Source organism: Sminthopsis crassicaudata, chromosome 1, assembly GCF_048593235.1.
Source record: "Sminthopsis crassicaudata isolate SCR6 chromosome 1, ASM4859323v1, whole genome shotgun sequence".
Classification (NCBI taxonomy): domain Eukaryota; kingdom Metazoa; phylum Chordata; class Mammalia; order Dasyuromorphia; family Dasyuridae; genus Sminthopsis; species Sminthopsis crassicaudata.
The window spans coordinates 626332762-626360466 of record NC_133617.1 but is presented as its reverse complement, the minus strand read 5'-3'; the positions used below and the strand labels follow the sequence as shown (position 1 = coordinate 626360466).

At 35.6% G+C, this 27705-nt stretch overlaps 2 protein-coding genes across 6 annotated transcripts; one reads left to right on the top strand and one right to left on the bottom strand.

Moving 5' to 3' along the window:
* Positions 1 to 319: 319 nt before the first annotated feature.
* RAD1 (RAD1 checkpoint DNA exonuclease) lies at positions 320 to 11026 on the bottom strand. 5 transcript variants are annotated; one of them, XM_074282714.1, is made up of 6 exons: positions 10932 to 11026; positions 8757 to 9032; positions 7874 to 7982; positions 3438 to 3696; positions 1405 to 1503; positions 320 to 837 (listed from the first exon to the last, which is right to left on the bottom strand). In XM_074282714.1, the coding sequence occupies exons 2-6, from the start codon at positions 8949 to 8951 to the stop codon at positions 654 to 656; spliced, it is 846 nt and encodes a 281-aa protein (XP_074138815.1). In that variant the 5' UTR covers positions 8952 to 9032; positions 10932 to 11026; the 3' UTR covers positions 320 to 653. The 5 variants fall into 5 exon arrangements, with proteins under 5 accessions (XP_074138815.1, XP_074138814.1, XP_074138811.1 ...); XM_074282713.1 differs by lacking the exon at positions 10932 to 11026 and adding an exon at positions 10373 to 10823; XM_074282710.1 differs by lacking the exon at positions 10932 to 11026 and adding an exon at positions 10189 to 10797.
* Positions 10813 to 21936, top strand: BRIX1 (biogenesis of ribosomes BRX1). The gene is made up of 10 exons (XM_074282709.1): positions 10813 to 11008; positions 16081 to 16192; positions 17537 to 17580; positions 19690 to 19760; positions 20065 to 20114; positions 20215 to 20288; positions 20407 to 20457; positions 20889 to 20990; positions 21192 to 21320; positions 21491 to 21936. The coding sequence occupies exons 1-10, from the start codon at positions 10847 to 10849 to the stop codon at positions 21761 to 21763; spliced, it is 1068 nt and encodes a 355-aa protein (XP_074138810.1). The 5' UTR covers positions 10813 to 10846; the 3' UTR covers positions 21764 to 21936.
* The last annotated feature ends 5769 nt before the right edge of the window (positions 21937 to 27705 follow it).

Sequence of the window (27705 nt, the reverse complement as noted above, 5' to 3'; positions counted from 1 at the left end):
ATATTGTAACACATGTAAAATGTATGGTATTGCCTGTCGTTGGGGGGAGGGAACAGAGGGAGGGGGGGTAAATTGGAAAAATGAATACAAGGGATAATATTATAAAATATATATATATATATATAATAAAAAAAATATTAAAAAAAAAAAAAAGAGATGGATTTTTATACATGCAAAAAAAAAAAAAAAAAAAGAGATGGATTTTTATACATGCAAAAAAAAAAAAAAAAAAAAAAAAGTATTTTGTCCAATTCAAATTAATCTTGGATAAATAGGCTTGTCATAAACATGAATTTGCTCACTATAATAATAAACAACATTTCAGAAATAGTAATATTTATGCTTCAGAGTCTGGATTTCTCAGAGACTCCTATTTTGAAATAGCATTGTTTGGATCAATGTTTATTACTGCTTATACTCTCTCATGAACTTAAAAAGGTTAAATGACAGCTTTATTGAAAACCCATTTTTGTGGAAAAATAATGTATCTATACAGGTTATATTGTTCTGCCACTTGTTATCAATTTCCCAATCCTAAATTTTTGTCCTGTCCTTGGGAATTCCCGCAATAAGTGAGCAATAGTACTGTACAAAGGGAAACAAGAGTAAAGCCTAACCTATGTGTGAGAGAGGAGATGCCCAGACATTATTAGTCAGGGCTCTGAATCACTAACATCCTCATCAGGGCAACAGTAATATTCTACAAAACATATCTGTCCATCTTCATTCTTAATCATATACTGTAAAGAGAGGAATCCCCGGTTATCAGTGCGAATAGACACCTTACATGATAGGGCTAAGGCCTTTGTAGATGGTTTCAGCAAAGAAATCTTGTATCTGCAGAAAAATAAGAAAATATTATTTACTTATTCAAACATGACAAAATTATTTTTAACTCCAAATAAATAAATAAAAACTAATAAAACTATTAATATTCTTAAGAAATGAATTTTAATTGAATATTATTTTCTCTTGACTTCTTTTACCTTTACCTCACACATATATTGCTGCCAAAATACTGAGATATTTTTTTTAATGGCAATGCTATTTCTAGCCTTAAAAAATTTATTTTAAAAAGTTTTTGAACTCTTTAAAACTTATCAATAAGTTTCTACTAAATCACTGCCCTTTCAAACTTCCTCCCCCAACACCTTAATTTTTTTTTTATTAATTTTATAATTATAATTTTTTTGACAGTACATATGCATGAGTAGTTTTTTTTTTTTTTTTTTTTTTTACAGTATTATCCCTTGTATTCACTTTTCCAAATTTTCCCTTCCCTCCCTCTACATCCTCCCCTAGAAGACAGGCAATCCATACACATTAAATGCCAACACCTTAATTAAAAAAAAAAAACATCACTGACAACAGTATAAACATGCACAATGCATACTAAAACCTGACCTGTTAGTTTGGGTCTGATTGCAATGAAATGATTCCATCAAATCAGAATCTTTGGGATAGTCAAGGTGTGAGCTTCCTGAATTTCCAAAAGTGGATAACCTAAAACATAAGATTCAAATACAATGGGCCTTTATAAAAGAAACTAAGTCAAAAGATTTTTATTACTATTGTATCCTTAACATAAACATAATGAAAATGTCCTTATCCCTCTATTAAAGAATAAAGAAATTGATAAATGGAAGGACCTTGGCTCAAAACTCACTAGTACATTACTTTTGTCACCAAGAGTCTACTTATATCAATTTTTTTCCTAAGGCTATTGTATCATTATCTGTAACCAACCTAGTTCCTAATCCTGATGTACTTTATTTTACTCTGAAATTCTGCAGCTTGGTGGTCCTCATGCAAGCAATCAATAAACAAATACTCACTGGGTTCTTCCTATTTGTTTAAGCATTATACGGAATATGGAATAAACATAAATGACCCTGTGCATTCAAGTAGTTTATGCTCTAGAAAGACACAAAACTAGCACACATTAAACAAATGGAGAATATAACACAAGATAGTAATTGAATGCTTAACTATTTCATGGAAACTAAGAGTATTGAAGGAATTCAGGAAAAAAGTCAATGAGGGCTGTAGAAATTAGGGAAGATTTCATGGGGGAGCTGGATTTGAAAATGAACTTAGAAAAGGAAACTAAGATTTGAATAGAAGAAAGAAAAAGTATTTTAGGAGAGGGGAAGTTGAAGACTGAATTGGTCAATTTGCTTGATACTACCTCTCCATCTATACCCTTCTAAAAAAGAGATTCCCTGACAAGCCCCAGTGCATGAGGAATATAAAACTAGGAATGGTGCTAAAGGGTTCTTTAGGAAATTTTGCTTAAGACTTTGGAATTTCCCTTTCTGCCTCTAGCTAATTGAGAGTTCTGGTTAATAAATTAAGTTTGAATTAAATGAAGTATTACTATATTCTTCTTTAGATTGTAACATTTTTGTATAATGCTGTGAGAAGCTTTAACTGTCCTAAAGATAATCTGAGAACTAGTTTTAAGTAGCTGACATTTTATTTTATAATGCTTAAAATAGAAAAGGTACAACAAAATATTTGGTTTTCCTCTAAACCTGAGTGTATTAAATATGGAACCACTAGTTCAATAAAACAAGAGTAGCTACCATATTTTTGATTTTGAATCCTATTGCAAATTTCTTCTTATCTAGCAAGTCTTTCTGAAGAACATTCCCTTATCTCATGTTAACCAAATCCTTACTCTCTTTGGCATCTCGCTTTTTCTGATCATTCACGTTTGACACTTTGATCCTACTTGGGGTTTTCTTGACAAAGATATTGGAATGGTTTGTCATTTCCTTCTTCAGCTCACTTGACAGATGACAAAACTGAGGCAAACAGTTAAATTACTTGTCTAAGTTCACATAGCTAGTAAGTATCTAAAGGGGCATTTGAACTCAGTTCTTCTAGACTCCAGGACCAGTGCTCTATCCACGGCTCTAAGGATTTATGAAGTCTATACTAAATTACTTTAAACTTTTTACTCTTTCATATCTCCCTCAACTAAAGTCTAAGTTTATAGATTGAAGATACAAGGTATTATGTATTCACTTCTCAAAGTATCTAGCAGAGTACTATGCAGGTATTAGACAGTCAATAAATATTGCTGAAAACTGCATATTCAAAGGACCATTTTTTGTGTATTCATTGCACCAAAGTGAAACAAAAGAATATATAATACAACATTTCTCTTGAGCAAGGGCACCCTAATTTTCAATAGTCATCATAATCATAAATGAATTGAATTACGTAAATAATTACATTTAGCATCAATTAAATTATTAAGTGTTGTTACTCTGTTAGCATGATACCTCAAAGAAGTTATTAAATGACAGAAGCAGTGGATAAGTGGTTAAGTCCTGTGTCTACATGCTCATATATGCTAACTAATTAATTGGAAAAGAGGTAGAAAAAAAATGCAAATAGATGATCAAAAATAAAATATCAATTTGGAGTACCTGAAATAAGGTTTTTCTGGTGACATGGTAATCTGCAGGACCTCACTGCTCATGTCTAATTCAGCAAATGCTTCCCGCAGGCCTTCTGACTGAAGAATAATCTTATTAATAACATTTGTGCTGCAGAAATCAAAATCCAGTGTATCTTCAGGCTCTTGGGTATTAATTCTGCACACTGTCAGTACTCCACCTTCTTCTAGAAAGAGTGTCAAAGGATACCCATAACCTTGATAACACATCTTAAGTGCTGTTGAAGTTCCTGAAAAAAAAAAAAAAAAAAAAAAAAAAGCACTCCAAGCTTACCTTTTTGCTTTTAGGTTCAACTTCTATTAGATCACAAATAAAACTCATTTAAGTTGTAGACTTTTATGTCTATCAAACATTGTAATGTTCATTCATAAATTTAATTTTATTAAAAAAAAAAAAAAACCAAGAAGAATAAGGAAAAAAAGAAAAACAAAAGGAATACAAAATAAACAAAACAAAAGACACTGTCATATGCCCAGCAGAACATCAGGGAGGATTCAAAATATATTACAAATTACCAGATCGAGAAAGTATACATATTAGTAGAAGAAATTATATTCATGAATGTCCATTTTTTTACTTCCTTATACAATTTTTTTGTTCTTTGCTATGCACCTTACTTTATTTTTCCCCCCTTAATTCTGCCCCCACTCCCAAACAAGCTACAGTTAAGATATATTTATAACACACACACACACACACACACACACACACACACTCCTTTCCTATCCCTGCTGACTTTGTTTTAATTCTGCTCCTTAACTTATCTTGCTGTTACTTAACCTCCCCCAATCATGGATCCCTTCCTTGTCTTCTCATACCTCATGCTTCCCATCTGTCCATCCCTCCCCTTTATTTATTTATAGAATTTGGAGAATGTTATACCCTTTGAGGTTTATATGTAGTATTGCTTATTAAACTCATCCCCATGTGAACAGGTTTCTAAAACTATAAGACTTCCACCCCCCTCTAATGCCTCTGTGTGTATTCTTCCTCTTGCCCCGAATTTGTATAATTACTATTTTTGTCAATCTTTCTTTTGAGCGACCTTACTATTGATGTTGATGTGAATCTTAAACATATAATATACATTTTCCATGTTAAAAAAAAATATATATATATATATGTATATAAAACCATTTGTCCATGTTGAATTCCTTGAAATTGATCTTTGATATTGACTTTTATATGTTAAATTTTCTATTAAGTTAGGGTTTGGTTGATAGAAAGTCTTGAAAATCTGCATGTTTGTAGAATGTCCATTTTTTTTTTTTTTCATCCAGTATCATGGATAATTTGGCTGGATATGATATTTTTGGTTGTAGTAGTCTAGTTCTTTTGATTGTCGGTAGATATGACTTTAGGACTTACAACCATCTAATAAAAGCTAAAATAAAGTAGCTGTTGCTAAGTCCTGTACAATTCTAATGGTAGCTCCAGTGTTTTTTGAATTGCTTTTTTGTTGTTGTTAGTTTCTTGTAAAATTTTCTCTTTGATCTGGAGATTTGAAATTTGGCAATAATATTCCTTTGTTTTCTTCACAAAGGATCCCAGTGAGGTAGTGATTGGTGGATTTTTTTCTATTTTTATTTTCCCCTCATAGGAAAATCACTCCATGATAATTTTCTTGGATGGTTTCCTGCATTCTTGTGTCGAGGTTCTTTTTTTGATCACAATTTTCTGGTAGCACAACTATTCTTATATTTTCTCTTGATCTGTTCTCCAAATCTGTTTTTCTTATGTTTCACATTCTGTTCTATTTTCTCATTCTTTATAATATTTTGTTATTTCTTGGTCTCTCATAGCTTCACTGGCTTCCCCTTGCTTTATTCTAATTTTCAAAGAATTATTTTCATCTAGGCCCTCTATATAGTTGGTTATCTTTTTTTCACAATCTTCTTGTTTTTCTTGAATGGTTTTTATTTTTTAGTTTTTCCTCATTTGATTTTTAAATTATTTTTTGAGTTATTTTATAAATATTCTTTAGGGAGGGAAACATTTCATGTTACTCTCTGAAGAAGCTTTTTTTTAACTTCAGTATCTTGGAAGATGAACCCTGTACCTATAATATAAAGGGCTGAAACTCTGAAAAAGGTATGCTTGAATCAGACAACCAAGCACTTAAGGCTAATTACCTATTCAATGTAAGACAACCTAGGTTTTGGATAAATGGCTCTTCTCACTATTTGGTGATTACTGAATGTTTGGTGTTAAGATAATTGTATCAAGGATTTGAAGGTGGAGTAAGTGACTTTGTAGCAGGAGGAGGAGAGAAGTTGGTGACTTTGGACTTGAGAATCCAGGATACATCTTTGGTGAGCTTTGTGACAGTTTGCCTTTTTCTTTCACTTCTCCCCCTAAAGATCAAGGACTTTTACTTATCCTGACTCTGGCTGATCCTGAGGCCTCCAGGGAGCTAGCCTGGACTTCACACCATAATTAGTTTCTATAGTAGGGTTCTTTCTTCTTTGCTGGTTCATAGGTATTATTATAAGCACCTCTAATCGTGGGGTGGGTAGATAGTGCCTCAAACTTTCTTTTAGCTCTCCCCTTTGACCAGGAACCCTAAACCAAGAGTTCCACTCTTCTACAAGTGACCACAGCTAGCAGTGTCCCTGCTGGTTCCTTCTCACCTAGGGCCATGCCTCTGCAGCACAAGCTGGGTCTGGTATTACCAATCAGCTGAAATTCCTTCAGTCTTCTTGGACTCAAACTCTGTCTCCACAAACAATCCAGAAGGTGAAAGTCTTTGTGGTTCTTGCAGAGGCTCCAGCCACAAGCTAACTCAAGAGTCCCCACTAGGTGTTTCTATGGAGTTAGCTAGGAGGTGTTTGCATTTGAGGCAGATTAATCCTCAGCCTCAGGACCCTTCAGATTTTCTCTGCTTCTATCAGGAGAAGCCCAGTTCTGCCACAAATCTTCTTCATTTTTCACAAGTCTATGTTCTCCCTGAGGTATAAGGTGGAGGAAATCTGAAGAGCTTAAAATTTACCAACCTACTCTGCCATCTTCCCAGAATCCTATAATGTGTTTTTTTTTTTTTTTTTTTTTTGTAGAGACACTATGGAACAGTGAATAGGGCACTTGGAAGGAAGACAGGCTTAGTCCCACCTTTGCCATATATTGGATGTGTAATCCTGGGTGATTGTTTAACCTCTCAATGTCTCTAAGAATTCAAGTTGCAGAAAGGGTACTAATATGCATTGGTAGAAGTTCCTCACTGGGAGTTCTTTAAACTGATGAAATTAGTTTATATTATTCTAATATTCTAGCCCATAAAAAAACCCCAGAAATAGCAACAATGACAAGAAAAAAACTACTTTAAAAAAATCTCTATTTTTGAAATTTCTAAATCATTTGACTTCAAATACACATGCACATGATTTACAAGCATTATATTAGTATTATGATACTGTAGCATCCAAAATTATGCAATATAAAAGGGTTTTTAAACTTCATTTATAGAAGCTACTTTTTATCTTTCAGAAGACTTATAATCACAATTCAATGAAAGAGTGCTGACACAAAGGTGCTAGAGGTCCTAACATAATTGATCACTGAAAGATAGTGATGCTGACAGTCTAAGTCACTAATGGCATTGTTAATAATGGCTACTTATGAAATGAGAAGCCAAAATTCCCATAAAAATTCCCAGGAACCAATGGAATTATTCAAGAGAGGGGAAGTCCTAACATTGACAAGTCAACCACGACCAGTTTTTGTTGAAAAGTCTTAAGCTAAATGCATATTTGTAATAAATAGCATTTTCATTTAATTATAAAATCCCATGCCCAACCCACTACAGGGCTACTGTAATAATGATGCTAAGCTGCTTTGGAGCTAAAATATTCACTTGCAAGAATCCCAGGGAGGGGCTAAAATGATTCTGAAGGATTTTTATGAATTTACATCTACATTGAATGAACATTTTACATTTTTAAGATTTCTTTAAAATTTCAAAACCTAAGTAGAGAGTTATATACTTTTAGAGTTCAGAGTGCAGGAAAATGTATTAAATTATTAAAAGGTTGTCTTTTTTTTTTTTTTTAAATCATAAGCATATTTAAAAATCATGTTAACAAGTACATTATAACAACAATGTAGCTACAATTAAGTTACTCAAAAAACTCTCAGTCAAAACCTTGGCCATTTTCAAGTCTTTTGTTTACTTCAGTTTTAATTTCTGAGTGTCTAATATATTAAAAAGGATTGTAATTATCTGCAAAATTTGAAAAGGGTCATAAAAACACTTGATATTTTTCAAAAATATTCTAAAATTTCAAAAACCACTATCTACTTCTGATTAATGAACTCTCCAAATTAAAACGAATTCTAAATATCACTCCTAAATTAATGAATTCTTGAGAGTGTCTTCATACTGTTATATCATGGCAGTAACACTAATATACCTGGTAAAGGAGTTGAACCAAAAATAGTCAAGCAGTCTAGAAGGACCGTTAAATTGATTCGAAATGTTACAGATTCTTCCTGAACAACAAACTCTTGAAATATTCCAGCCTGTAAAAAAAAAAAGAAGTGGTGAAGATATATAGCCTTTTATACTAATATATTAAACTACTCTGCATACAGTTCTAAAGATTTCACTTCTAAATACCTGAAAGTAGATCACCTTGACTCTGCCACTTACTACTGAGGAAACCTTCAGCAAATCATCTAACTAACCATTCTGCGCTATAAAATCAGGGGTTTATCAGATGATTTCTAAACTTCCAATTTTAATTCTCCTTAGTTTGCATTTATTAAATTCCTGAACCCCCAAATTACTTACTATCTATGTGAGAGCCTGGTTCTTTTCTGATCACCAATATGTTACAAAATCTGCCACAAACAAAATTTCAATAAAAACAAAAATTACCTAAAACTAGATATTTCAAAAAGTGTTAAAAAAAAAAAAAAAAAAAAAAAAACAATACAGGAGAAGGAAAGAGTCTGCATAATCCTTTTGGTTAATTTTAAATTCTGATCTGTGAATATTATGTAGAATTCCTACAATTAGGCACTGGAAAAGATCTAAAGATCATTTAGTCCAACATCCTCATTTTATAGATTACAGTTGAGGGAGTTGGGAGGGACTTTGAAAGCCATCAAACCAAACCCCTAATTTTAAACATGAATAAACTAAAGAGACAAAATGATTTGTAAGAGGCGGAGCTAGGCCTCAAACCCTGGACTTAGGGTTCCAAGTTTAGTGCTCTTTCCTAAGTCATAATTTAACAGATTATCATTCTAATACATGCACAAAGAAAAGTGGAATAGTATGTGTCTCCATACCTGAATGAAAGCATTTGCTTGCAGACATTTTGCATTTTCTACTGTAACCTTGAGTCCGTTTACTGTTGCAATACAGGTTGCATGGTCTCTGAAATGAATGGCTTTTAATATATTTGAAAGATTCCTTACATTGTCAAGGTTGGCAACTAAAATGTATTGACCATTCCCATCTTCAATCTGTGCAGAAAGTGGCATTTTCTGTTTCACATAAGGTTACTTCCACTGGATGGTCCAAATTTAAACTGGCATTAACCACTAGTTGTTTGCCTTAGCCACCTATGAAAAAGACAAATAATAAAAATGAATGTTAATTTGGATCCAGTGACTTCAGAAAAAAAATTTGCTTTAGTTGTATTAACCCAAAAATGACTTTAAAAAAATCAATTTTGGATTTTCTTAGCACAGTATATTCTTCTAAGTACAACTATTTAGATTTCTCTCCACTTTCTGCAAGTGCAGGCGAAAAATTTGTACAATGGAAAAATTACTGGATTAGAAAGTAAGAGACTTGGACTCAAATGTGAGTTCTGCCATTAAAGGACTTATGAAGTTGGAAGTCACTTTTCACAGGATGTTTCCTGAAAAACACCCTAAACTACCCACATGGTGGTATTCTAAAAATAATGTATCTATAACTCTATATCATAAAGTATTTTCACAAAATTCCCATTTACAATCACAACCTAGATTTTTTTTTTAGTGTGTGAGGGTCAGAAGTGTGAATTCATTAGAATAAGGAAGTTCTAGTATATAAACTCACTCTAGAGAAGCAGACAACCGGTCTATAATTTATAATTGCAGAAAGCTGCTCAGAGCACTGAAAAGTTAAGTGACTCCTAAAGGAGGCCTTGAGTAATTTCCAAGCCTAGTCCTTACTGCTCCAAATTACCTGATGATAATGTAACAAAAGACTAAAGGGAGTGGGGATGGGAAAGTGACTAGACCCCAATCAATTTCAGCTGTGTCAAAGCCAGGATTCCGGCCTAGTTCTCCCTACTCCCAGTAAAAACAACAACGGATTTAGGGCTGGAATGATTCCTAGCGATCACTTGGTCCAAACATCAGATTTTACATATAAAGTAGAGGTATTTAGGTTGTCCAGTGTGGGTGAAGCACTGGACTTGGAATCAGGAAGGCCTTAGTTGGAAGACCCCGTGAACTTTGCCTCAGTTTCCTCATCTGTATAAAATAAGGACATCCCCAACCTCCAGGTTATTATTATTGCAGACATCAGACATGTCTGTAAACTGCTTTGATAACCTTAAAGCGCTACATAATGCGTCCCAGAGAGATTTGGCAGTTAAAATGTTAGCACACCAAGGAGGTTGATCTTTCCCTTGCAACAGAGCGCATGCGCGCTCCAAATTTTTGCAAAGCGCTAGGACTTTGTAAAAGGTAAAGAAAAATTATAGTTCACTTTATCTACACTTACCACCCGTCTCTACACCCCTCCCCCAAACTGAGAGGAGATGGGAAAAGCTCGAGTCCTCACTTCTTCCTTCAAGGCTCGGCTCAGATGATCCCTCCTAAGGAAATTTCTCCTGATACCTCCCGATGGTGGGTGCTCCCTCCTCCTCCCTTCATCGTCTAATTTACTCTCTAAGGGTTATTTCTACCTCCCGCTCTTTTGTCTTTGCAGTCCCAGCCCCTAGCTCAATGCCTAACTAGCCCAGATGTCTGTAGGGTTGGAATCAATTCCAGCTCCACACAGCCTTCGCAAAGTCCTGAACAGTCTCGGCTCTCCTCAGTGCCCAGGACGACTTCAAATGGCACCGTTTTTCCCGCTTTAAGCCTGAAAGGAAGCTCCTTTCGTCTGCTCCTGAGCCAGACCCGAAAAATCGGCGTCTAGGTTTGAGGTGTCCGCGCTTGCCCAAGCTCACGACATCACAGTGCGACAGCCGTAAAGTAAAGCAGGGGTTGGGCGGAGCTACAGGGGGAGGTATCAGTTTCCACTTCCCCTCTGACAAACTTTTTTTGGAACCATAGAGACGGGAAAGAGGAGAGAGAGGCAAGGAAGCTCGGAGCGGAAGGCGGAATAAGCAACGTGTGGCGTGCAACGTGCGCTCCGGAAAAAGAGGATTCTGAGCAAGATGGCGGCTGTCAAGAGAAAGCGGCATGGAGGAGGGGGGCCTGAGGCGAAGAGGCCGAAAGGAAAAGGAAAAAAGCCTGGAGCACCTGCCAAACCGCTGCCTTCAGCCCCAAAGAAGGCAGAGGAAGAGGAGGAGAATCGCATTCCGGGCCCCGTCTCCAAGGTAAAGACGGCAGCCGCGGGTCTCGCGTGGGAGCGCGGGCTCTAGCGTGACTCCGACCCCGGCGTTCTAGCCCATGAGGACACGGCGATGGGGGCATTCTCGGTGCGGGGGCCCACGTCGACCCGAGCCCGTGGTTGTCACCGGTAACGGACTGGGAAGGTTTTCTCAGCCCAAATTTCAGGGCCAGCTGGGCCAGTCAGCCAGCACTTACTAAGCGCCTGCTGTGTGTCAGGGGCTGTGCTAAGCGCTGGGGATGGAAAAACGCGCCTTTATTTACAAAATAATCCCTGCCTTCCAGGATCTCCGAGTCTGGATGGGGACACTACGTGCCGATCCCCGAGTGCGGTTGGTGTGGGGACGGTCCCCGAGTGAAGGCGCTGGGCTCGGGAGGGAATGCTAGGAAGACTTCTTGCCCAAGCTGGGACTTGAGGGGAGCAAGGGGTGTTAAATATTCCTACCTTCCTTTGGTCCATCCTTTCGTGTGAATCTTTAACATCCCCCTTCTCCAAGGCTCGGTCTTGCTGATGCCTTTTTTCCAGTTTGTTTAATAACGACTTTACAAACATCTCACTTTATTCTCAGAGCAATCCTAGAAGGTAGGTATTATTGAAGTTGAAGAAATTGGGGCAAAGGTGAAGGGACTTGTCCAGTGAAACCCAGCAGAATTCGAATTCAGGTCTTCCTGATTCTAGGTCTAGTGCTCTTTTCTGAGATGGGTTACAGGCAGAGGTATCCTTTTTTTTAAATGGTAGTTCTGCTGTGCACACCTGTCTGAGCCTTCTCTAAGGTTTTAGCTTGACTTCGGTTTCTTGAGACAAAATAAGTCCAAATTTCTATTGTTCTTCATTCAACAAGGATTTATCAAGTGCTTCCTATGTCGTAAATGTTGCACTAGGTTCAAGGGATAAAAATCAGTTGAGAATTTAAATTCTTTTAGGGTGAAGGAGGACCTAACATCTGGGAGAGTTGAACCTTGAGCCAGATGCTTCCAGGTTTGGGGGGAAGGAGAGGGTATTTCAGAAGGGGACAGACTGCAGTGGTACAAGGATGAGAGATGGAAATAGATGCCAGTCTGACTGGAACTTTAGCTCCTTGAGGAGTGTAACTAATGGGAATACACAGGGAAGGAATTGCTCCTGTTGGAAGACCAGAGGAGGTGAATGAGAGTGCATTTAAAATTGGAATTGAAAGGATGGTTAGGATTTCCATGGGTGAAGAAGAGCAACATTTTAAGTGGAGGAGATGATATGATCAAATTCTATCAAAGTGAAAGGGGAGTTGTTTATGGTTTGGGGAAAATAGAGTTCAGATTGGCCAGAGTAAATGGTTCATAGTGGAGAACAGTTAAAACAGGCTAGGTGGGGTGGAGTTAGATTGTCTGGAGTTAAAGGGTGTGGACTTGGAAAACTATGAAGCGCCAGAGGAGTGATGGGGATAAAGAAGCATCTTGGGAAAATTAAACTGGCCATACTGTGTTGAGAATATATTGAAGAGTGGGGGATCTAGAGGCAGTGTAATATTGAAATAATCTGGGTGTTGGCACTGATAATTTAATGGAAGGTATGGAAGTAAAGGGGAAAAAGAACAATTTGGATTTAGAAGCCTATGGAGTAAGAGGAGTAAAAATTCTTAAAAAGTTTAGTGCCAGAAATATATAGCAGCAGTAACCAAAAGAAGATAAAAAGAATTCCTTTGAGAGAAAGGAGATGAGGTGCTTTAGTGTGAGGTGTAACCAATGGAAATTCTAGAAGTTTAAAAGACTGAAGACTTAGTCATCAATCTTCAAACATTTATTAAGCCCCCCCCCCCTTATTATCTTTTGAGTCACTGTTCTGGGCACTGGGTATAAAGACAAAATAGTACTTGCCTTCTATTTGCAAAGTCTCACCGATTCTGTTTTTACAATATTTTTTGTAGCTACTCCTTCTCTTTACTTATATGCTTGTCCCCCTTGTTCAGATATTCCTTACCTCCTTATTAGAGCATTGCTGTGGTTCCCAAATTGATAGCTCAGGCTTTCTCATCTTCAACACATTCTTCACATAAATTCCAAATTGTTATAATGAAGACATAGGCTTGTTTACTCTTCTGCTTAAAAAGCTCCAGTGGCTCCCTCTTACCTCTAGGTTAAAATGAAACTCTGTTGTGATGTTTAAAGTCCCTTACAGTCTGACTCCACATTCCAGCCAAACTGGCATACCCTATATTGTTATTTTGTTTGAGGTTCTTCACCACCCTGGTTTCAGCCTGTATTCCCCTCATGTCACTGTGTTCTAGCCAGCTTAGCTTTTTTGTTGTCCTCCACATGTGAAGTATTCTACTTCCTGTCTTATATCTTTTCCAGACCACTTCCCACGGGTGGATGCTCTCAAGTGCCAAAATGTCCTAGATGTCCATCCAATCCTCTGAGTCTATAATGCTCCTACCTGTAATTATTATGTCTCTCCTTTGTATACATGTTAAGTTCCCTTTTCTGTACTCACATAGCATATCTCGATACAGGAATGTAAGCACTATTCCAGCTCTTGGAGAGCTTCATATCCCTATATCTGACAAAAGTGCTCGATAAATGTTTTTTAATAAATGAAAAGGGAAGAAGAGTCCTAGAATAAAACTGGAAAAGGAAGAGTAAGTGAAGGGGATTTAACAGGAATGCTAAAATTTTGTGGTACTACAAATGCTGAGAAAAGGAAAAGAGTAAAGAAAGTGAGGGCTGAGAACAGGCTGAGAAATAAATGATAAATGATATCGTGATCATTTACATACACTAAAATAGTTCTGCTTTATCATGTAATGCCATTTCTCCCCCCCCCCCATTTGAAGCCTTTTGTGTGCTGAGAAACTGTTAGTAGCTAAATGAGATAAAAAGTTTAAGATGTTTTCTCTACTCTCATGAGAAGCCAATAGGCTTTGAGGGAGTCAATGACACATGCACATGTTAGTTTCTCAAATAAAATTATAGAGTGCTTTAGTAGTTTTGAGAGAAGGGTATAGTTATTGTCCTCTCAAAAAAGACCAGGAAAACTGCCTGGGAAGGAAGTTGCTTTACCAATTTCCACCCCTTTTCAGCCATTCTTGGGGGTTTATGAGATAAAGTAAATAAAGTGCTCTAATATATTTGTTATAAAGGGATCATTAAGCTTGTGCTTCTTAATTTAACAAATAGAAAGTCATACATACAATTGACTGATAACTTTTAAGTATATTAAAGGAATTATAACAGTTGAATTAATTTCCTTTTTATTTAGACAACAAACTTCTATTTCACTTGCTTGGCCTTCTCAACCCCTTAGAGGCAAGGCCTTTTTTCTTTTTCTTTTCTTTTCTTTTCTTTTTTTCTTTTTTTCTTTTTTTTTTTTTTTTTTTTTTTTTTTGGTATTCCTAAACACAATACTTTGCATAGCATAGTAGCCTTTTAATTGTTTTTGTTGAGTTATTGTAATACCTTGTAGAACTGTAATCAGAAATAGTGAAGAAGATTAAAACTTGAAGCTTGACTTTTTTTTTTAACGAAGACCAAAAAACTAAGGAAATGCCCATTCATTGATTGAGGAAGGGCTAAAGAGATTATCATTTAGTGTAAGGTTCTGGTTAGCTTTCTGGAGTTCTTGGGACCAGCCTTCTTTTCAGCAGAGTAATCAATCAGGAGAATAACCAGGGATAAAGTCCAAATTTTTTATTATCTCCTTCATAGTCTGTCTCTTTGCCCAGGGCTCGGGCTAGCTTTCTGGAGGCCTTCAGACAGGCCTTAGTTTCAGTGAGGGAAGTAGGAAACAGGCCAGCCACCAAGGTGGTGGGAGATGGAGTGAGTATCTCATCCAGTCCTTGTTGGCTCTTATATACTCTATTATAATTACATCATCATAGGTGTCAATCTTATAGAACTATATTAAGTACTAAATACATGTACTGAACTAGAGAACTATTAAACTAGATAACCATTGTCTTCTCTATTCCTCAGAGTTAACACTTTGTTTCAAGTATGCTTCTGACTCTCTACAATTTAGGATAATGTATTGTCATCGTGTTAATAGAAATGTGCACAGGGAGACTTTCACAGAAATCTAGGAATATTTTTATGAACTGATTGGAGAATGAATTGAACAAAACTAGGAGAACAATTTATATGACAACTGTAACTGTTAAGGAAAATAACTTTGAAAGACTTAAGAACTCTGATCAGTGCAGTGATTTGACCACAATTCTAGAAACTTTTGAATCTTGCTTCCCACTCCTAGACATATAGTTGCCAGAATAGTTATAGAATATAATTTAAAAAAAATTTTTTTTAAAGATTCAGTTGATCCTGACAGTGCTTTTTTGTTACATAGAAGGATTATTGACATGAGGAAGCCTATGGAAAAGGGAAATAGTGTTGCTAAAGAAAAGAATTATTAATCAAATATTAAAGAATACTGAAGAGAGCATCAGGGAGATAAAGATAAGTAAGACAGTTTGGGGTTTATTATATTTAATTTGTTAGCTACTTTAAAGAAATATATATGTAATAGGGATTGTATTTGTCAAATTCATAATAATAAGAAATTTACAAAATGCAGCATGGGGAGGTGCCATCAATTCTAAATAAAGCATCACTTCATATTTACATTAAAATCTTATATGCTGTATATGAATAGATAATCCAATCACACTTTACCATCTGTTTATATAGTACTACAGGTCTTAATATCAGCAGACTTGGCTTTGAATTCCAGTTCAATCACTTGGTATCTGTGCAACTGTAGTATCATTTGACCTCATTAGTAAAAGGGGATTATACTTTTAGTTCTGATTTCACAAGGTATTTTGAGGAAAGTACTTGGTATGTTTTAACATGTTAATATAATTATCAATTCTCTTTTCTATTAGAGTATGTCTTTGTAAAATTACCTCTTTGGGCTTTTCCCACTTAAATAAATACTAAGAAATATAATTAGGGCATAAATGTTTAAAAATGTGTCAACAGACATAATAAGTAATATCAGTCTACTTAATTTGGAGATCTGGTTCTTAGGGGTATATGTTCAATACCATTTTAAAGTTTGTGTGTCTCAAAATTATTTTTCTTCTAGGGTAAATGGAAGAATAAGGAGAGGGTTCTTATCTTCTCATCGAGGGGAATAAATTTCAGAACAAGACACTTAATGCAAGATTTAAGAACATTGATGCCACATTCTAAAGCAGGTTGGTTTTTCTTGTAAGCTATCTCTTATTGAATACTTTTGAAACTTTGTTGGAAATAGTTATTTGAAGATATTTGTATAATTATATTTCCACAGAGAGTAATATTTCATGTAATTAGGACAATCTCTTTTATGTGATGAGCAGTGGTCATTTGGTGGCATTATTAGGGAATAAAGCACTTCAAAAATATAATCTTTCAAGTACCCAGATCATGTTCATCTCCATTTCTATTGATATAAATCTTTCTAAAATTGATTTATATGCTTTCTCCTTACTTAAAAAAGAATTACTGAACACAGTTTAAATTTTTCTTCATGGCTCAAGATCATCACTGTAATAGCTAGTATTTATATAGTACCTACTCTATAGCTGGCATTATTCTAAGCATTTTGCAGTTATCTCATTTCATCATCACAACAACTTCATTTGACAAATGAGGCAGGCAGGTTAAATGAGTTGCCTGGGTCACATAGCTAGTGTGTTTAAGGGTGGATTTGAACTCAGGTTGTCTTGGCCCAGAATTCTGTTTATATGTCACTCAGCTTCCATCATATCCGAATTATGTTAATGTAAATATGAAATGCTATATTGCCCTGTAATACTATAATGTGCTCAAGGCTTGTGGGACTATTTCTTTCTCCACATAATTCCAGCTGCCATTTTTAAATTCTTGGCCTTGCATGGTTTCCAGAGCTGCTGAATTTTCGTGTTGCTCCTAATAGGCTTCTGGGGTTCATTTATTATATGAAAGAGTTTGGTTGGCTTCTTAAAAGTTTTTTCCATTTCAAAATCAATAATTCTATAAAAGGACAATCTTTTTAAAAACTGGCATTCTACTAGAGTTTCCATGTGGCAGTAACATGGAATACAACATCTTCTGGAGGATTAAAAATGAATATGTAAAGAAGCAGTGGAGAGATATAAGGTGAGTATGAGCAGGGAGTTAACTTATTTATAGTTAAGAAGAATAAAGATGTTAGTAAGAGAAGATGAGTTGATAATATGGTGAAGGTTGATGGGTGAACAGCCAGCGTACTCTACAGGAAAGGAATTGCTAGGAAGGACTTCAGCATGAGACAGCTCTCCTCTAGCATGGATAGGAGTCACATAAAAGTGAACAAGTATGGATAGTGCCATCTGCTTTGGAGAACATCTGAGATTTTAATCCATTTGAATTTGTTGGCAAAATGTTTATATAAGCATCAAGTATGAAAATTAATATTTTTTGTTACATTTAAATTGGTTTCTGTGGATATGAACTTTGTAGAACAAATTTTTGTTAGGATATTTCAAATTCTTTTGGAAGTTATTAATTTTTGTTTACTTTTTTTTTTCTTTTATCAGATAACAAAATGGACCGGAAAGACAAGTTATTTGTAATTAATGAGGTAATTTAGAAAAGAGACAAATACAGAATTTTTTTAAACATCCTTTAGAAATTTTGATTAAAGATATTAAGATGATACTTGATTTTAACTTGAAAAAATAAAGGGATACATGGTATAGCAGGTGTTTGAATACTTAGTGGATTTTGGAAGTAAACAGGCATTTATTAAGTGCTTTTTATGTGCTTTGAAGTTATGTCATTTCATCCTCATCATCCTTGGGAGATAATTCCCATTTTACAATTGAGGAAACTGAGGCAGAGGTTATGTCTTTCCCAGAGTCATATAGCTAGCAAGTGTCTGAAACCTAACTATTCTAGGCCTCCTGCTTTTTCCACTGCACCACCTAGCTGCATTTTTATATATATCTATATCTATATCTATATCTATATATCTATATATATATTTATATCTATGTATGTATGTATATAGGCATTCCTTGAAATTAAGAAATTATTAAGAGTATTAAACTTGAATTAACAAGTGAATTGCATTGGGATTTATTTTCAAATTATCTTTTAATTATCTCTTTTTTTTAAAGACTGTAGACCTTGGGAAGGATCCATGTTTTTAGCATATGTTTTGAGGCCACATTATGTACTAAAAGTGTAATCTAAGAAATCTACTTGGTGATCATTTTTGAGACAAGATATTTAAAGTAAGAGTTGAGTGTCTCTAATTAACATTGTTTTTTAAATATGAGGAAATATTTTAGTCTCTGAGATTTTGTTCAACTTTGTCTTTCATATATTACAGATTTTGCTAAGTTACATTATTAAATGTACCATAATTTAAATCTTTATTTAATGTTTAATGCAATTCAAGCATTTATTAAGTGCACTGAATTGGGGATACACAGAGAAAATGAAAAACAAATTTTACTTTGAAGGAATTTAACATTATATTGAGAAGATAGGACAATTGGATAATTATAATATAATTGAAATAAGGAGAGTATTAACAGCTCTCTCTCAGGTTCAGAAAAAACTTCTAGAAGGTAGCAGGTGAACTGAGGCCTTCTAAAAGAATAGAGGAGGGCATATGACCCAGGCATTCACTGGACAGAAAAAAAAAGTCTAGCTTTTTTTGGACTTGAAGTCAAGAAAAACAACATAAATGGCAACAAGAGGACAGCGTCACTACCTTATTCACTCTAAAAGTAACAAAAATAATTGTCTTCATGACCTTTGTTTCTCTCCACTTTATGAAAGAAAGAGATGATGCTGTTTGGGTTGTACTGTACAGCAGGGGAATCTCCAGACTTATTTCTCTTCCATCACTTATTCTGATACTGGGCTTCTCCATACTCACTCTATTTTGACCAAAGAGATAAAAGAATTCATTTTTTTATAGTCCTAAAGTATTTTCTCTTTTCATTTTCTTAGTTTTTGTGATTTGTAAACAGAACTAAAAATTCCTATTTATTGAGGTTTAAATTTATCACTAGATAAACTTAGAGCTAAAGTCAAAACAAAAGGTGGCTATCTTCATGTGAGAAGACAGGAGTCCTGTTAGCCTGTGAGAGGAAAGGAATGAGAACGAGCAGGAGTATTTAGTTACTTTTCGAGATTAATTCTAAGAAAATAACCAGGTTTGTTACTTGTTTTAGTTCCAATTAACCTGCTTTTCAAGGTTTGTTCTTGTGATTCAATAGTCCAGCCTGATTAGCTTCCTTAGCTTCCTTGTTCTTTAAACAAGATAATGTTCTTTTGGTTTTGAGTTTTACATAGGCCACCTACCCTCATTCCCCCTGTCACTTGGAATATACTCCTTCCTCACCTGAACAGAGCTATTAGAAATCCTTTGATTCCTTCCCTTCTCAGCCACTTCATGAACCTTTCCTTGTGATACAAAGTGCCCTGCCCCCCCCCCACTTTGTTGTTTTTATAAATATTTGGACATAAATGATATTTCCTTCCAACAGAGTTTTAAGTTAATTTTTTCTTTGTATCCCTACTATCTGGTGCATATTATATGTGCTTGTTGATTGATATCAAATGACTGCCTCATTTGAGCATCTACTAAACATTTATGCAAAGAATTCTTGTCAAATTTACTTGACAGTTTAGATCAATTTTTAGAGCTTTATTTCCCATCATTTATTTCATTTAGGTCTGTGAAATAAAGAACTGCAATAAATGCATCTATTTTGAAGCCAAGAAAAAACAAGATCTCTATATGTGGTAAGAGAATGTATTGTGTAAATAGTAGAATTGTTCAATTTAAAATAACTTTGGTGCACATACCACAGGAATGTAGAAATGTGTAGAAATCCAGATTTCAAGTCATTTCATTAGTACTATTTTAATGTGCCATTTTTGTTTTCCATAAAAAAATGAAAGATTTGTAGGATTTTTTTTTAATAATCACTAAAGATAATAAACTACAAGATATTAAAAATGTATTTTATTTCTCTTAGTATCAATTATTTAGTGAGTATTTTGTATTTTTCCCCCCTAATTTCTTAAATAATTTCTTTGTTTTTAGGCTTTCAAATTCACCTCAAGGGCCATCTGTTAAGTTTTTAGTTCAAAATAGTAAGTTGATACACTAATGAAGCCTTTTCTCATATGTTGTTTGAAATATTTTGGATTAAGTATAATAAATCTAAATCTGTTTTTTCAAAATCCATTTTAGTTCATACTTTGGCAGAATTAAAGATGACTGGAAACTGTTTGAGAGGTTCACGTCCTCTTCTGTCTTTTGATCCTGTAAGTTCAATGTTTTTTTATATGGCAACTATTCTTTTTTTATTCCACATGGCATATTTTATTGTGATTATTGCAAATTATTATTTGTTGGCCAATAATAATTTTGTTGCTTTTATAGGCTTTTGATGAATCTCCACATTATTCTTTGATAAAAGAACTCCTTATTCAGGTAAATTTTTAGAAGTGTTATGATGAATTGAATTCTGTTTAGAGAAAAAAAATTTATTCTGGGAGGATTGTTATATTCATCTAGGAAGCTTTCTCCCTCCCCTCTCTTCCTCATATTCCTTAGTCCAAAGAGTTCTATAGCAACAAAAATTAAAATAATAAAAATAAATAATTCTGGAAAACCAACCAAGATATCAATCAACCTCAATTGACAGTATAGATAATATTTCACACACATTGCCTCCCACTTTTATAGTTAAAGGGGAGAATGCATTTATTTTTAATGCATATGTTAAACATAGCTGCTAGTATATCAAATCAAAACAATGTAAATTTGAATTAGACTTTTCACATATATTTATGTATGTTTGCCACATATGTATTTGTTTGTATATATGTATATATACATACATACATGTATTTCTTCAATAGATTTTTTGTACTCCACAATACCATCCCAAGAGCCAACCATTTGTTGATCATGTGTTTACCTTCACCATTATGGACAATAGGATCTGGTTTCGTAATTATCAGGTAAGCTAAATAAAAACTTTCCCCATGGCAGCTCTTGTCCATTCCATCATACTGCCTCTCATTTGTTAGATGCCATACTTAAATGTAATGAAATAAAATTAGATCATAACACCTGCTCGACATAATTGTGATGTGACTGTACCCTTATTTTTATAGAGAGGATATTAGAAACAAATTCAGAAATCTCTATCTCTATTATAGATCATAGAAGAAGATGCTGCTCTTGTAGAAATTGGACCTCGTTTTGTTTTAAATCTCATAAAGATTTTCCAAGGCAGTTTTGGAGGACCAACTTTATATGAAAATCCACACTACCAGTCACCAAATATGGTAAGCTAGGTTTAGGCTTTAGTTTTAACAATTCTTGTTAACAGTTTATTTTAGTGATTTCCTTGAGATAATTGGTATTTAATTTGTAATCTTTCGTTCTATTCTGTCAAGTAATTATAATTCCAAAACAGTCCCTTATTTTAGTCCTTCGCTTTTCATTCTGTTTCTAGCATCGGCGTATAGTGAGAATGGCCACAGCTGCAAAATACAAGGAAAGACAACAAGTCAAAGATGTACAGAGGCTCAAGAAGAAAGAAGAAAGAACTGTTATTCCAGAAGATCCTACTGATGATGTCTTTAAGACACCAGCTGAAGAAAAGCCAGTGGAAATACTGTATGTGAAACCAGAACCCAAAGTCAGTTTGAAAAAAAGAAAGAAAAAGATACATAAAAGACAAAGAAAAATGATGCAGAAAGCTTTGAAGACTAAGAAAGCAGAGTGAATCTGTGGAAAACAAATGTTTCCCATTGTTTTGTATTTATTTTGCATTCAATATGTAAATACATTTTTTATCAGGACTTTGATACTTTTGTAGTGGACTGATGAACAAATATAGGGCTAAAAGTGTTTGATAGAAGATTTTATCTCACTTTTACAATAAAAAGTGGACAAGAATTCAATGGTACATTTATTTTTCTTAAGATGTTTTTGGGTAGTTCAGAATTAATAATTTAGTAGTAACTAAAAAATTTAAAAACCTAATTGCATAACATTAAGAATATTTTTTAGTGTTGTAAAGCTGACTTAAGATTCAAACACATTTTGTAGTGCCAAAGATGCTTAATTTATCGGTTATTCAGCAGTCATTTATTAAGTGCTTATTATGTGGCCGTCAGTATATTAAAACACGGGAATACAAAGCAAAAGCAAAACCAATCCCAGCTTTTGAGGTACTTATGGGGGAAGGTTACATATATCAATCAAAAGATATATGGCAAATACAAATGAGATGGAAGGAAACTTAGAAAAGGGGTATTCTAGCAGGTAGGAAAAAACTTTAAGAATATTGCACATGGACTAGGTCTTAGGAAGCCAGTCATTCCAAGGGTCAGAGTTCAGGAGAAACAACAAGGAAGATCAGAATGTCTGCATCTTTGTGTGGGAGAGGAGGAGAATGTAAGAAAAAATTTTAAAATGTGTGTGTGCATGTGTGTGTATACACACCGCCTCATTCTTTCAGCAGCTGCATACATGTCTCATTTGTTCTTTGGAATCATGGTTGATCTTTATGTTGATGTGTGTTCCTGATGGTTTTAAAGTTATTTATCTACCTTGGCATTGTTCAGCTCTCAAAATAAAGCACACAGACACATGCATGCACACAACACAATTCTTGCTTCATCTTTTAGGATTTTTAACTGAATTTATTCCCAAGTGGTTGTGTCTTTTAAGGAGCTGCATCAAATGTCTGAAAGTCATTTGGGGGATGGAAGATGTGTTCCTTGAACATTCCTGTAACCATAATAGCTTTTTATCGTGGGATTCTTTTTTTGTTTGCTTGGTCTTATAGCTTATTTGTTGATTTAAGATTTGTAGTCAGGGCTAGGCTCTGAATTTTTGTAGGGAAGATAAGGACTGATCCTCTTGCTGCATTTTGGGGGTATTAAGTGTTGTGTTATCCCATGATTTCAGGGATAATCTGGTACCAGTGCTTTCAGCACCTTCAAAGTGAAAAGGGAAAATCTTTTAACTCCCCCTTGAAGCCCTTCAAGTTCTTGATTTTGTTTGTATCTGAGCAACAGAAGACACTAGACAGCCACTGTCAGCCAGCTAGAAGGCTCTGTGGATTCCATGCCACAGAAATGCAATCTTGTGCTGGGATTTCCCTTATTACGCTAGAATAGTGGTCCTCAAACTTTTTAAATAGGGAGCCAGTTCATTGTCCCTCAGACTGTGGGAGGGCTGGACTATAGTAAAAACAAAAACATACTCTGTCTCTGCCCCTCAGCCCATTTGCCATAACCCGGCAGGCTGCATAAACATCTTTAGCAGGGCTCATTTGAGAACCCCTGCTCTAGAGGTTTCAGATTGGGCTAGAAATGAACTGAGACCCTATTCTAGGCTCAGCCATATTGCTAAGTTCTGGGGATACAAGAAGTAAAAGTTCATGTTCACAGACAACAGGCAATCATATGAACAAACAGTCTATATACACAGGAAAAATAAGGAAGAAGGTAGAATTAAAAAAGGTTGGGAAAGGCTTTTTTTAGAATATGAGATTTTAATTGAGACCCAGGAGGCAGAGATGAGCAGAAAGAGCATTCAAGTCTTGGGGGGACATGAGAAAATGGTTGCAGTTAAGAAAGAGAGAAGTCTGGTTTGTGGAACAGCCAGGAGGCCCATGAAACTCTAGGAGTATGAGGAAGTGAGTAAAGTCTGAATATTCTGGAAGTGTAGGGAGAAAGCTAGGTTATGAAGGACTTTGAATGCCAAACAATGATTTTGGAAATTATAGGGAACCATTAGATTTATTGAGTAGAGGGATGATGTGGTCAGATCTTTGCTTAAGGAAAATCCCTGTGGCTGAATGGAGAATAGATTGGAGTGGGAGAATATGAGGTGACCAGGGCATGGCCCTCCCTCCCCCAACCCTACTCACCTTTTGCAGGCTATTGCAGAGTGTAGGCATGAGTGGATGAGGGCTTATATGAGGGTGGTGGTAATATCAGGAGAGAAAAGTTTTTGAACTTCCTGCTTTTAGCCTGTAGCCTATGGCAATTCTGTACTCCAGAATGCCACTCCTGAGCCTTGAATCTGTGACTTGAATTGTATGGTGAGCCACAAAGTTGCTGTTCATGCACTCCGCAGTGAACATTTTTTGGATCTGGAAACCTATTGCACAGCCACTTTGTGTTGGAGTGTATTGCATGACCATTCTTGGCCAAACCTTACCCCAAGTATTCACTGAGTTTTTTTTGTCTCCATGTTGTGATAGAATCTCTGGGCTAGTCTCACTAGCTTTTTCTTGGATTTCCCATCTGCATTTAGTGTGTTTTCTAAATCTGTTTGGAAGAATATGATGGGAGAGCCTGCTGTACTGCTTCCTTTTCTGCCCTCTTGGCTCTGCCTCCTGTAAGATTTGAAAGGTAAGAAGGAGGTAGGTTGTGAAGAGCTTTAAATGCCAAATAAATGCTTAATGATAGAGAACAGCTTTTATTTCATCCCATAGAAAACAAACAGAAAACACATAAAACATTCACATTGATTCACATACTGTTCCAGTTATTGTCCTGTTTTAATCTGGGAATGTCCACTCTAAGTAACTCAGGCAATGTGGGCAAACACAGTCTTTTACCCTGGGACACCATTAACTGCTCTTAGCTTGGGGAAATGAGAAAAAAAAAATCCACCTGCTCTCATCCCCTCTGCAATTCTTCATTTCTCTCCCCCTCCCTCAAAGACACAGAGGAAATGTAGAAAAAAGGAAAAGAACAGAGGATGGGGGTGGCTTGTTTATACTCTGGCATTTCCAGGGGTGACTTTGGAAATTCTGCCCTCCTAAGAATCCCAGTTAACCAATCATTTTGGAGGCAGCCTCAGTTACAGGACACTAATCAAGAGTTTTCTTTGTCCTTTTAAAAAGATGTCAATGGGCAGTCATGTTACATGGGGAAAAAAATATGTTCATCAAACTGACTGAGGAAAGGTCCTGTTTAATCCCCTTATATAAATATTAAATCATGAATAGCAAAAATATATTTGACTATTTTGCATAATTGGATTTAAATTTCATTTTAATAGCTTTCTGGACCCATCACTTCCTAGTTCTTTGAAAATACTGGACCAGCATCTATGGATTTTATTTATACATTTCCTCATCACTGACTAGGCAAACCATTTGGTGATGAAATTTTTGGCTATGGAAATGTATCAGCCAAAGGAAATGGCCTCAGTTCTGTGATATTCGCTTCTAATTTTGCAATAATAATGCCAGTGGTAGAGATATACAGAGGATGTTAAAAATCATAGTTTCTAGATTGTAATCCTTAATTTGATTGTTTCTCTAAACACAAGATTCTTTTTTTTTAACTACCCTACTCATCTTTGGGTATAGCCAAGGTTTTTTTTTTGTTTTTTTTTTTTTTTTTTTTGGTTTGTTTGTTTGTTTGTTTATTAAAGCTTTTTATTTACAAAGTATATGCATGGGTAGTTTTTCCAACATTAACCTTACATAACCTTTTGTTGCAAATTTTCCCCTCTTCCTCCCACCTCCTCCCCTAGCTGGTAGGTAGTCCAATACATGTTAAATATGTTGAAATACATGTTAGATCCAATATATGTGTATATATCTATATTTATACAGTTATCTTGTTGCACAAGAAAAATCAGATCAAGAAGGAAAAGGAAAAACTGAGAAAGAAAACATAATGCAAGCAAATAACAGAGAGTAAGAATGCTATGTTGTGTTCCACACTCTGTCCCACAGTCCTCTCTCTGGGTGTAGATGGTTCTCTTCATCACTTCACAAGTGGAACTAGTTTGGATGATCTCATTGTTGAAGAGAGCCACGCCCATCAGAATTAAGCATTGTATAGTCTTCTTGTTGCTGTGTATAATGACCTCTTGGTTCTGCTTGTAAAGGGCTGAAACTCTTAAAAGATGTACTTGAATCAGACAACTGAGCACTAAAGGCTAATACCTATTGGACAATGATTCTATTAGCATATGTTTGGAAAAATGGCCCTTATCACTTCTGTGTTGCCTTGATGTTTGGTGTATACAGATAATCCTAGGAAGGATTAGGAGGTGGAGTAAGAGAGGGTGGATGAGGAGAAAAGTGTGGAGATTCTAGACTCTAGAATCAGGGAGGGATCCTTGGCAAAACTCCTGGCAATTTTGTCCATCTCCTTCACTTCTCCTCCTAAAGAGTTACTTATCTTAACTCTGGCTGATCCTGAGGCCTCCAAGGAGCTAGCCTGAAATTTACATCTGCTCATTTCACTCAGCATCAGTTCATGTTAAGTCTCTCCAGGCCTTTCTGAAATTGTCCTGCTGATCGTTTCTTACAAAACAATAGTATTCTACAGCATTCATATACCATAACTTATTCAGCCATTCTCTAATTGATGATCATCCACTCAGTTTCCAGTTTCTGGCCACTACAAAAAAAACCCCAAAAAAACCTGCCACATTTTTGCACATGTGGGTCCCTTTTCCTCCTTTAAGATCTCTTTGGGATATAAGCCCAGTAGTAACACTGCTGGATCAAAGGGTATGCACAGTTTGATAACTTTTTGAGCATAGTTCCAAATCGCTCTCCAGAATGGATGGATCTGTTCACAACTCCACTAACAATGCATTAGTGACCCAGTTTTCCCACATCCCCTCCAACATTTGTCATTATCTTTTCCTGTCATTTTAGCCAATCTGAGAGGTGTGTAGTATTTCAGAGTTGTCTTAATTTGCATTTTTCTGAGTAAGAGTGATTTGGAGCACCTTTTCATGTGGCTACAAATAGTTTTAATTTCTTCATCTGAAAATTGTCTGTTCATATCCTTATGGCCAAGGATTTTTGAACAAAACTTGCCTGGTCTGGTCACTTCTGTAGCACTGGTTTTTGCTCTGGTTTTTTTTTTTTTTTTTTTATTTTTTTATTTTTTTTTATTTTTTTTATAGACAAAACGTATGCATGGGTAATTTTTCAACATTGATCCTTGCAAAAAGTTCCGTTCCAACTTTTCCCCTCCTTCCCTCCACCCCTTCCCCTACATGTTAAAATGTAACGTGCTCTCCTGGCAGTTACAATTACTAGTCTGTCCTAGACCCACCAGAGTACCTTTGACCACTGTCCTTTGCAGTGTGAACTCTACCCGGCTCGCCTCCTCTGAGGCCTTCAAAGGTCTCTGGCCATAATCTCTTGAATCTATAGCTTAATAACCGGTAGCGCACTCAAGAACAGCCATGTGTAATCTTAAAAGCCTTTATTATACCTACTCACATAATGCCCTAACTGATGCCCTGACTTGTTGGTTCCCGAGTGAACACCTGGTCAGAAGACCCACATGTTCACTACCAAAACCCTTACCTCTTTTGGCTATCCATCTTGGCTTGGCCACCCAGGCTAGGAAGCCAGGGTGAAGAACGCCAGGTTAAAGAGAGTGCCTGCTGCCTGCAGTGGGCTTACATAGGGCCTGTGAGGTCACACACACAGCCAATCAGCGAGAGAGTCACCCATTACCAAGCTATCTCAATATGGCCAGGATCCCGCCCAAGGGCAGTCCTAATATCCACAGAAATTACTTCCGGACCACTCAATCTCCCGATTTGCTGTGGCACCCATTTAAAGGCCCCTTACATTAAAATATATGTTAAATACAATATGTGTATACATGTTTATACAGTTATCTTGTTGCACAGAAAAATCAGACTTAGAAAGAAGGTAAA